A 12,230-nucleotide genomic window follows, 5' to 3' on the forward strand; every position below is an offset into this window, starting at 1 on the left:
CCGTCAGTCTCTTGCCTGGTGGAAAAATCAAAACAATCTCCTCCAAGGCTTGCCCTTTCAGGTTCCAGACCCTCACCACCGATGCTTCCAACCTCGGCTGGGGAGCCCATGTGGCCAATCTGCAGACACAAGTATCTTGGTCTCCAGAGGAAGCCAAACACCATCAGTATCGCCTCTCAATTCAAGTTATCCTGATCCAGACGGACAACCAGGTGGCCATGTGGTACATCAACAAACAGGGAGGCACGGGCTCCTTCCTTCTGTGTCAGGAAGCTGCACAGATATGGGCGGAAGCTCTCTCCCATTCGATGTGCCTCAGGGCCACCTGGTTGCCGGGAGTGGACAATGTGTTGGCAGACAAGCTAAGTCGCATCTTTCAACCACACAAGTGGTCTCTCAACCCCTCGGTGGCGAACTCCATCTTCCAACAATGGGAATATCCTCAGATAGACCTCTTTTCATCTCCTCAAAACTGCGAAGTAGAGAACTTCTGCTCTCTCATTCGCAGCAAACACTCTCAGCCCAGAGACGCATTCTCCCTCTTGGGGACAACCGGTCTGCTTTATGCATTACCTCCACTTCCTCTTCTCTCGAAGACTCTCGTGAAGTTACGTCAGGACAAGGGAACTATGATCCTGATAGCACCTCACTGGTCACGCCAAGTGTGGTTTCCAATACTGCAGGATCTCTCCATTCGCAGGCACATTCCCTTAGGGTCGGACCCGCTTCTGATCACTCAAAATGACAGGTGCCTCCGCCATCCCAATCTTCACACCTTGTCCCTGACAGCATGGATGTTGAAAGGTTAATCCTTCAGCCACTTAACCTTTCTGAACCAGTTTCCCATGTCTTGATTGCTTCACGGAAGCCTTCCACGAGAAAAGCTTACTCTTACAAATGGAAAAGATTCACGTCATGGTGCTCTTCTCAGTCCCTTGACCCCTTTTCCTGTCCCATCACGAAGTTTTTGGACTATCTCTGGCATTTATCAGAGTCAGGTCTAAAGACTTCATCCATCAGAATGCATGTCAGTGCAGTAGCCGCCTTCCATAAAGGTTTTGGGGATGTTCCTATATCAGTACAACCCCTTGTAACACGTTTCTTGAAGGACTTGCTTCACCTCAAGCCTCCACTGCGTCCTCCGGCCCCTTCTTGGGACCTTAATCTGGTTTTGGGTCAACTCATGAAACCACCATTCGAGCCTCTTCACTCTTGTGAACTTCAATATCTCACATGGAAATTGATTTTCTTTTTGGCAATCACTTCAGCTCGCAGAGTTAGTGAATTACAGGCCCTAGTTAACTATCCGCCTTACACTAAACTTCTGCAGGACCGGGCTGTACTCCGCACACACCCTAGGTTCTTGCCTAAGGTAGTCTCGGATTTTCACCTCAATCAATCCATCATACTACCTACCTTTTTTCCCAGGCCCCATTCCAATCCAGGAGAGCAGGCTCTGCATACCCTTGACTGTAAACGGGCTCTAGCATTTTATCTAGACCATACAGCTGCCCGCAGGAAAAGCACTCAATTGTTCATCTCTTTCCATTCCATCAAATTAAGGCAGCTTGTGGGTAAGCAGACTCTCTCCTCCTGGTTGGCAGACTGCATATCCTTTTGCTATCAGCAAGCGGGCATTCCATTTCAAGACCGTGTTAAAGCACACTCTGTGAGGGCCATGGCGACTTCAGTAGCACACCTGCGATTGGTGCCACTTCCTGACATTTGCAGGGCTGCCACCTGGATTTCTCTCCATACCGTTTTACCCCGATGGACGCAACAATACTCCCCTTCAAAGGGCTCCCTCCAGTTCTCCTACCTGGTCTTGGTTTCTGAGGATGCATTCTGTGGAATTGCTGAAGCATCTCTTTATCCATGATATTAGCCAAAGGTTCCCAAGAGTTTTCTTCAGGTCCATAACCTTCCCAAGATAGAAGGTATTCCCATACTCTGCCTCTCTTTCTCACATCAAGGATAGCGTTTACCTTGTATTCTATGTCTTCTTCTGCATCAATAGGTGTAGGTTCCGATGTCTTAGTTGAGAACTCACTAAGAACTAATGGCTTCAATAGTGAGACATGGAATGCATTATGAATCTTTAGTGCTGATGGAAGTTTCAGACTGTATGTAAGACATCCTACAATGATGATTACAGCAAAGAACCTAGGAAGTAGAAGAACCAATTTCTACAGTATAGCTCTAATGTTAGAGCTGATACCAGCACAACAGTGTGATGGCAAGAAAAACCCCTCGCAGTCCAAGTTGAGAGAGTGCATTCAAATGGGACAGCTAAGGGCCTCGGCAGCAAAGTCCTCTCCCTTTTTATCCTTTCAAGAGGTTACCAGTTTACAGTTCTATTCACTAAAGTGTGCTACTACAATAAGAGACATTAAAACGTGATGCATTATTAATGAATAGGCTCCATTAGAAATCATAGGAGCTAAGGTAAATAACACAATTTAAGACCATGCCCACTTTATTTAATCAGCCTGTTTATTCTAATATTAGTTTTAAAATTGATTCATTGTATTTTGATATATTTGGTATGGTATTTTGAAAATGTATATTTTAAATATTGTTTACTAATTTGACAGTATAGGAGGTAATTTTAAGTGCAGTTATGCATAGAAAACATTGATAAATTAATGGCATGTATTGAAGCAATTTTCAAAAGCCAACTTACACACGTAAAGTGCATTTATATGTGTAAAATCCAGTTTTAAGCATATAAATCCTTTTGAAAATTACCCCCTATATGTTGGTATTCATTTAGTAATATTACAAACATATTTTTGTTATAACTAAGTTCAGAGGGACTTTGCTGCTAAAATATTTCAAGCTAGAGATGTTGCCATTGGTGCTTTAATACAGTTTTCTTTATAGCAAGCTGTCTTGCTCTCACTTACTACATATACCCATGGCTCTTTATGCATAAATCTGATAACATAATAATTGTGTGTTTCAGTGGGAGGGGGAAGTGATCTCAGGCTTTGGACAGTGAATGGTGATCTTGTCGGACATGTACACTGTAGAGAAATCATTTGCTCTGTGGCTTTCTCTAATCAGCCTGAAGGAATATCGGTCAATGTGATTGCAGGTGGATTAGAAAATGGAATCGTACGGTAAGAATCTGTGCTGTTTTTACTTTTGGAACTGCATCAGGATAAAATTTAAATTTTTACTTTGGAAACAATGGTTGTATGTTGTGCAACATTGTCTTTCTCATACCTTCGGGCAATCTGCAGTAGTCTTGGGAATTTGATGGCAGGTTGTTGTGAAGTGAATCTGATAATGTATTGCCATTAGAACTATTAGAAGCAATCCATAGAAAACAACAAATTGCTGAAATATGTAAGTAGATGGTATTGTCTCTTGGCAGAATTACTGTTCATGTCTTTTGGTACTATACATGGGATTTAACTGATACATTTTTTTAAGAAGGCAATATTCAGCATGGTTTATCCGGCTACATGCACACAGATGAACAAACTGAGAGATCTAGAAACCAAACTGCACTGACCAGCCCTGAAATAGCTGGATAACATGTTATATGGCAAAAAAGATATCTGGCTAGCTCTTATGCAGAGTGGAGCCAGTTATCCAGCTAAGTTAACAGGGTAAATGCTAATTTTCTGAGTTGTCCAGCTAACATAGCCAAATAACTTTAGTACTGCCTAAAATTATATCCAGTGGTGTGGATCTGATCTGAAAATCTAGATAAAATTAGCTGGCTTTTGTTGGCCAGATAGTGGCTGAAAATGGACTGGATATAGTTGCACTGGAGAAAGTACAGAGAAGCGCGACCAAAATGATAAAGGGCATGGAACAACTCCATGAGCTCCAGCTTCCTTCATGAGGAAGGCTAAAGAGGTTAGGGCTGTTCAGCTTGCAGAAGAGATGACTGAGAAGGGGATATGATAGAGGTTTACAAAATCATGAAAGGACTTGAACTTGGAAATGTGAAATGGTTATTTACTCTTTTGAATAATACAAGGTCTAGGGTGTACTCCATGAAGTTAGAAAATAGCACATTTAAAACAAATTGGAGAACATTATTTTTCACTCAGCGCACATTTAAGCTCTTCAATTTGTTGCCAGAGGATGTGGTTAAGGCAGTTAGTGTAACTGGGTTTAAAAAATGTTTGGATAAGTTCCTGGAGAAGAATTCCATAAACTGCTATTAATCAATAGGGAATAGCCACTGCTTGTTGCCGGCATTAGTAGCTTGGGATCTATTTAATGTTTGGGTATTTGCCAAGTACTTGTGACTTGGATTGGCCACTATTGGGTACTGGGCTTGATCCATATTTTATGCTCTTATGGACCCCTAAATGTCAGCTTGTTTATCCTTAAAAAAGTTGTTTTTAAAAAAGATGCAAACGTTTTGTAAACTTGATGTATTTTGTTCCCTTTTACTTTCTGATTCTTAGGTTATGGAGCACCTGGGACTTAAAACCAGTCAGGGAAATTGTGTTTCCCAAATCAAATAAACCTATTGTAAGGTAATGACCTTCTCGTTTAATGTACTTAACTTCTAATTCTGTATACTATACTAGTTTTTGCAGCTAATTTGTTGTTGTCCATATCTTTCCTTCTTCATCCCTTTATTATAAAAATAAAATTAGATATGATAGTCTTGGCCTGTGTTTAGGGGGAAAATATTTTTCTTTTTAAACTAATTTAAGGGTAGATTTTCAAACATAAGTGCGCCGATTTTATAACATGCCTGAGCTGGGCTGGGAGGGAACTTCTCTAACCCTCTGCCTAACCTTCCTTCCCCTTCCCCTCTCCTCCCCACCCCGTAAACCTAACCTACCTTGCCGCAATTTTTTATTTTATTACTTACTACATCTTACCCCTCCCGGCCCAAAACATACCCCCCTGGCCCACCCCTTTCTCAGGGCCCGGCACTTGTGCGTGTATCACCACTTAGCCGCGTGGCCAGGCCCTTTTGAAAATGCGTATAGGGCCCAGCTACGCGTGTAAGTGGCGATTTTTACACGCGTGGCCAATTTAAAATTTGGCTGATACTGCAAGGTAGATTATGTTGTCTATTTCCTGGTTGGATTGTACACTAGCTTGTTTCCCTTTATTAGTTAAGCTTTTGTACTCTTTCCAGCCCCATTATCATAGGCACTCCTAACAACCACTCTTCTTCTCCTTCCTGAATACTTACATATAGTCAGGATCTGCAGCTTTATTAATAATTGCTATACATTAAGCGCCATTAGTTACAAAGTACATAATAAACAACATTTTCATGTAACAGATTTTTCAACTGATCTGCTACTGGTGGGAAATTGAATCTTCTTTTTAAATTGAGTTGCATGGTTATATAGTAATATAGTAGATGATAGCAGAAAAAGCCATCTAGTCCATCCAGACTACCCAATTATTCTCTCCACACCAAGAGAATTAGATTATGTTTTTATTTGGGGAGGCAAAGCCGACCAATACTGCCCTTGCCCATCTCTCTTTCCTATGACTGTCTGACCTATTGCTTCTCTCATCAACATCCTATCACTGATCAAAGCGAGAGGGAGTTGAAACACACTGCCAGCCTGCTGCTGCCTTCCTGATCTAATCTTTGGTCTCCAATACAATTCCACAGGAAGGGCCAGATTTTGTGGCCCTTTCAGTGGCATTGCTATGCTACTTTACCCCAATAAACATTGTTTGCTTAATTTGTGGGGAAGGTAGCAAGATACATAACCTGTGCTTATAGAAACTCCCATAGCATTAGGTGCAGAGCAGGAACTGCCTCCACTGCCACACACACTGAGATGTAATACAAAAGCTTGCCATAAAGAAACTCAGAACCTAAGTAGCCAAACTTTTTCAGAGTTCACATCATCTCATAACTCCATTATAAAGTCTTAATCATCCACCACCTACTCCAGACCAGGACTGCTCCCAGTCCGGGTCTTTAAGTTACATATTTTGTAAAGATCCATTGTAAATGCATTTTTTATTAATTGTTATACTCTCTTCTTCTTCTTCTTCCCACTCTCCCAGTTGTATAATTCCTTGTTCATTGTAACTGTATTTTCTGTACCAGTTAGTTGTTCCAGTTCTATGTTTAATGCACAAACTGTTCAATGTAAACCGGTTTGATGTGACCCCTGGTCGTGAAAGCCGGTATAGAAAATAGCTAAATAAATAAATAAATAAAATAAATAATAGCACTAATTGCCAGGACCCAAACAACAACTCTACCTATGAAAAGGCAGCACTGCAAATATTTCAGTAAGCCCTAGAACACTTTATATTGGGGAAAAAAGAACTTAGAACACTATCATTCCCTACACAGTCTGTACAAAAGTGTGATCCTGGATCCTGCTGCTACAATGGTGAAAAAAAAGAAGAGAATAAATAGAAATTTAAAAACCAAACACAAAGGCAGGAAAATAATCTTATTCAACAGCCCAGGCCCCTGCAGACCAGATGAATCAAGTTGTTTCCAAATTATGGGGTTTCATTTTAGATATTTTTCTTGCTATCTGTTATAGCTTTTAAAGATTCCTCTGTTTCCCTAATAGCTGCTAAACATTTCTCTGTTATGCTATCCTCTACTATTTTCAATTTAGCTAGGAAGAGAATTGCATATATTGACCCTCATTTGCAGAATTCTGACTTGATCTCAGCAAACTCTTGTCTCCTGCATTTCAGGCCAAAAAATCCTAGAAAATGATCTGATGTTCTTGATAGCAAAGAGCTCCAGTCTCATAGGCTGCCATCATTATGTGAGCCTTCTATTAAAAATAATGAAACCAGAGAATTATAGCCCATGGATGCTTACTGTCTTTCAGGGCAGACCTGGGAGCATAGGGGTAGATTTTCAAAGGGTTACGCACGTAACCCTAGAAAACTTACCCCTGCGCGTGCCGAGCCTATTTTGCATAGGCTCGGCGACACGCACAAGCCCCGGGACGTGTGTATGTCCCGGGGCTTTAAAAAATGGGCGGGACGGAGGCGGGCGGTGGTCCAGGGGCGGGACGGAGACGTGGCAGCAGTCTGGGGGCAGTCCCGGGTCCTCCGGCACAGTGGCCTGTGCCGGGGGCTGGCGCGCCCTCAACTGGCCGGCGCGCGCAACTCCTGCAACAAAGGTGGGGGGGGGGGATTTAGTCAGGGCTGAGGCGTGGGTTAGAGAGGGGAAGGTGGGGGGGATCGAAATAAAAGCTCCCTCTAAGGCCGCTCTGATTTTGAAGTGGCCTTGGAGGGAACGGGGAAAGCCATCAGGGCTCCCCTTGGGCTCGGCGCATGCAAGGGGCACAAGTGTGCACCCCCTTGTGTGCGCCAACCCTGGATTTTATAACATGCGCGCGCATGTTATAAAATCGGGCGTAGATTTTAAAATTTGGCCCATAATGCGCTCCATGTTTGATGAACTTGTCAGTAATAGGAGAGAATTGTAGCAACCTTGGAAGCCAATCCGCCATGAATTCAACACAAGTAGAACCCTCTATTTTTTTCTAGTAACCTGATAATGAAGTTGTAGCAGTTCCAATTTTCCAAATCTTCTTGATTTTCAGATATGATTTAGTATGAGTGCTCTAATGTTTTGAGATTTTGCACTTTCGCTGAAAGCAAATCCCCCCCATCTTTTCCATCTACTCATCCAGGTCAACAACACATGTATTTGTTTCATTTACAAAGGAAACCAGTTCAGCGACTTTGTCCCTCATGATTTCCAAGTGAGCATTGAGACGGGTATATATTTGCATAAATAGTTGCTGGAGTACCTTCTCATGGCCAAGATCCTCTCCACAGGAAGAGAGGGGTGAAAGATCACAATATCCTTGGGCACTATCTTAACTGCTAAGCCTAACTTTAAATGCAGTTATTTTTTTATTTTTGGTCAGACCACAAAGCCATTAAGGAGTTGTTTGCATTCTTTGGATGGAATTTTAGTATTTTGAAGGTTGTATGGTGAGCTTTAAAAGTACATTTATGAGATCACGTGATGCTGTGAAGAGGGAAGACGCACAATCTCTCTTCTCGGCGCCCTCCGCCCGCTATCTGGTTCCATCTGCCCCCCACGAGAATTCTAACTACCTCATTTGGTTACCTGGGCTTTCTCGGAACCGTAAGGACTGTTTTCTTTTTTTTCATGGCGTCCCGCCAGGCTAAGAAAGATAGAGACAAAGAAAAGGACCGGGTGCGGCCTTCTGAGAGCCCGGCGGAGGGGGAGGAGCAGCCGTTGGACGCTACAGCTCAGGCAAATATGGCGGATATTAAGACGGCGATTCAAGAAACTATTAAACCGGAATTATTGCTAATCTCCTCCAAATTAACAGAACTGACCAGCTCTATACAAACTTTTGAAACGAGAGTTGAGGCAGCCGAACAGCGGATTTCGGATTTGCAAGATGGCCACTTGTCCATACAGCAGGAGCTGACGCAGCTCAAACAAACGGTCCTGAAACACACGGAGCGTATGGAAGACCAGGAGAACCGCTCGCGACACTCTAATCTCCGCTTTGTAGGACTCCCGGAAACACTATCCGACCGTGAGTTACCAAAGTTCTTAGAGGCCTGGCTCCCTACCTCGCTTGACTTGACACTTGTGCATGGCCCGCTGGTTGTGGAGCGCGCACACCGGTTGGGCCCTAAGCGATCGGATGACACCAGACCCCGCGTGGTGATCGCGAAACTTTTGAACTTCCTGCATAAGAACGAAATTTTAGCGGCTGTCCGGCGGGGCAAAGCTCTTCAATATGAGAACCATCGCGTTCTAGTGTTTCAAGATTTCTCCGCGGCCGTGTCGCAGCAGCGCCGGTCCATGGCGCCATCGTGCACTAAATTGCATGCGCTGGGGGTCAAGGCTCTCTTAGTATACCCGGCCCGGCTGCGAGTGCCTACTTCAACCGGCGTATGCTGGTTTACTGATCCCGCAGAAGCCGCGAAGTTCGTCGAGGAGCGGGCGAAACAACCAGGACTGGCTCTGGAAGGTCCATGACACTGAGTACCGTTTCCAAGACGATGGATTCACTCATCGGAGGACGCCTTATTATGTGCGGGCGGCGAACCGTCATTCTACACTCCTACTTACGCTATGCCCAGGAGATGGATGCCTTACTGATTCCGGCGGTTGCTGTTACATGACTGCTCCAATTCACCTATGGTTGATTTTTTTTTTGCGGGTTGCCTCCAGTTTTTCATAAGTGGGGCTGACTGGTTCAGTGCTTTCACAGCCACTGTTTGGATCAGGATTTTGATTTCTTGGGGGATTTTGCTGATTACTCTGGGGGAAGAGAAGTTTGCGTTCAGGACATCTTCCATTGTATTTAATCATGTTATTTGGTCCTTTTGTTTATCAAGGTGGATGCTGAGGGGGCCTGGGTGGGGGGTGGGGGGTGCCGATTAGCTCACTGGTGATCTCGACCTCCGTTGGAGGCTTAGGGGGGATGATAAGGTTATCTATATTTGTGGGGTTGGGAAAGGGGGTGTGGGGTAGGGGTTTGAGGGCGGGTTGTGCGTGGGGTCTACTCCTTGGTCTCTTGTTGTGGGTGGTGTTTGCTGGGACGGCGGCGCAGGTCCCAATATTGTCCCGCTTAGCGGGCATCTGGTTGTGGGGGCTCCGGCTGGGAGGGTCTCCAGACCACCGTTACCTTACCAAGATTGGTATTTTGACGGTTAGGATTCCGGGGGTAACTTGAATATGGCGCATCCTACCCTTAAGCTTTACTCCTGGAATATTTGTGGGGTTACTTCTCCTTTAAAAAGGAAAAAGGTTCTATCCGTCTTAAATAAGAAAGCAGCGGATGTGGTCTTCCTTCAGGAGACCCATCTTAACGACCATGAACATCAGAAGTTGCGACAGAGCTGGGTCGGTAGTGTGTATTTCGCGTCAGCCACAACGCGTTCTGCTTGGGTGGCGGTCTTAGTTCGAAAGAACGTACCTCTTCTGGTTCATAAAGAAATCAGGGACCCCCAGGGTAGATACCTACTATTAGAAACAGAACTTGATCAAAAACAGTTTATATTGTGCAATATTTATGCCCCGAATAACCCTCCATTATTGTTCTTTCAAAGTTTATATCGGGTATTATTGCCTTATGTGGACCAAAACCTGATTCTTGGGGGGGATTTTAATTCCGTTCGGGATCCCCTAGTAGATAGGAGCAGTATGACCAGTCGGATGTTACCTAGGAGCAAAGGTATCCATTTTCTTGAAAAGACGCTACACTTATTAGATCCCTGGCGCCTCTTACACCCTGGTGAGCAAACTTTTACACACCTGTCTCGGGCACACCCGTCCCAGACTCGTTTGGACTACTTCTTTACTAGTTCTAACTTGATGAGTACTATAGTCCAGGCGGATATAGATGAGATAATAGTATCTGACCATGCACCGATCCTGTTAGAGCTCAGTAGATCGATATCTCTGTCCGGCAGGCGTTGGTGGCGCTACCCGTCTCACCTGGGGGAAGACCGAGTATTTCAGGATTATTTAAGGGCCAAGTGGGATGATTATGTACATTTTAATAGCGAACATATTGGAGACCCAGTGCTGTTTTGGTATACCGCCAAGGCGGTACTGAGGGGGGAGGTGATAGCCTTTTTGGCCCATAGACGGAAATTAATGGATAAAAGGTTGGTGTTTTTGTCTACTCAACTGAGGCGTGCTCGCCTGGGACTGCAGACTGCTGCGACTCCAGAGGCTAGAGCAGAGTACTTGACTGTCCAAGCTGAGGTTAATGCTTTACTGCATGATAGAGCCAAGAAGGGGTGGACTTATTACCAATATCGATTGTACTGTTTTGGGAATAAACCGGGTAGGATGATGGCCAATCTCGTTAAATCCCAGAAAGTTTCCCGTCATATCCCGGCTTTTTATAATGCCTCTGGCCAGCTGGTGCGGGATACTCCCTCGATCATAAAGTCTTTTCGTGAGTTTTATGCTACTTTATACTCTAACGGGGACGTTAATGGGGACCGCCTTGAGAAATTCTGTCGTCAGGTAACCCTCCCTCAGTTAACGGTGGCACAACGGGATGAGTTGAATAAACCCATTTCTGAAGCTGAGGTTCGTTTAGTCATCGCCACGGCCAAAAGATATAAGGCCCCAGGGCCCGATGGTTATACGACTGAATTTTATCAAGCTCTGCAGGGTTCCTTACTCAGCTCTTTGACCTCCGCCTTTAATGCACTGATACGATCAGGGTCTTACCCGCCCCATACGAACTGTGCCTCTATCACCTTGATACCTAAGCCGGGGAAAGATCCCTTACGGCCTGAATCCTACCGGCCGATATCTCTCTTAAATGTGGACCAAAAATTTCTGGCCAATATCATGGCAGACAGGTTGGCTGTTTTCCTCCCTGGGTTGTTGGGGCCGAGTCAAGTGGGGTTTGTTAGACATTGTTATGCCCTCACCAATATTCGAAAGGTCCTCACGGCTATGGCTTTGGGTCAACATGAGGGCATTCCTCATCTGGTGGTCAGTTTAGACGCGGAAAAAGCGTTTGACCGGGTGGAGTGGTCATATCTTTTTCACGTCCTCCAGATGGTGGGCATTACGGGGTTCTATCTGCAGGCGATACATCTGTTGTATCAGGATCCCAAGGCTTCCATTGCAGTTAATGGTTCTCTTTCGGACTCCTTCTGCATCTATAGGGGAACTAGACAACCCTGTCCCCTTTGCTTTTTGTACTCCAGCTTGAACCTTTGTTGGCAGCTATCTGGGTGGCCCCGACTATTAAGGGAATCCGATTTCAGTCAGAAACATTTAAATATGCGGCATTCGCTGATGATATTTTGGTCTTTCTGACAGATCCTGTCCGCTCCCTAACATCCTTGTTGGTGTTGATTTCGGAGTTTGGCTCCTTTGCGGGCCTTAAATTGAACCTGGGGAAATCTGAGGCAATGTCATTTCCGGCTTCCCTTCAATCTGATTGGGGGCCATCCTTTCCCCTTTTGTGGGCGCCCTCCCAGATTCGGTACTTGGGAGTTATAATCCCAGCCCAGCTGTCCTTATTGTACTCCAAAAACATCTCCCATTTATTAACATTGACTATGGACAAACTGGATACATGGCGCCCTCTTCCTCTTTCTCTGTTAGGTCGCCTGAATTTGTTTAAAATGCTGCTCCTGCCTAAATGGCTTTTTATTTTCCAAAATTTACCCATTTTTCTTAAGGCTTTCGATCAGAGGAAGTTGGAGAGCGCTTTACGTAAGTTTCTGTGGCGGGGCCGGAAGGCGCGTATTCCCCTTCACTCCTTACAGAC

At 44.6% G+C, this 12,230-nt stretch overlaps 1 protein-coding gene across 1 annotated transcript in view; it reads left to right on the forward strand.

Moving 5' to 3' along the window:
• The window catches only part of LOC115087279 (lysosomal-trafficking regulator-like), a 1,534,685-nt gene that overhangs the window by 1,487,524 nt on the left and 34,931 nt on the right, over nt 1-12,230 (forward strand). Inside the window, 2 exon segments of the mRNA XM_029594260.1 lie at nt 2,966-3,122; nt 4,431-4,502. Of these exon segments, the coding sequence (XP_029450120.1) occupies nt 2,966-3,122; nt 4,431-4,502 (229 nt within the window).

Source organism: Rhinatrema bivittatum, chromosome 3, assembly GCF_901001135.1.
Source record: "Rhinatrema bivittatum chromosome 3, aRhiBiv1.1, whole genome shotgun sequence".
Lineage (NCBI taxonomy): Eukaryota > Metazoa > Chordata > Amphibia > Gymnophiona > Rhinatrematidae > Rhinatrema > Rhinatrema bivittatum.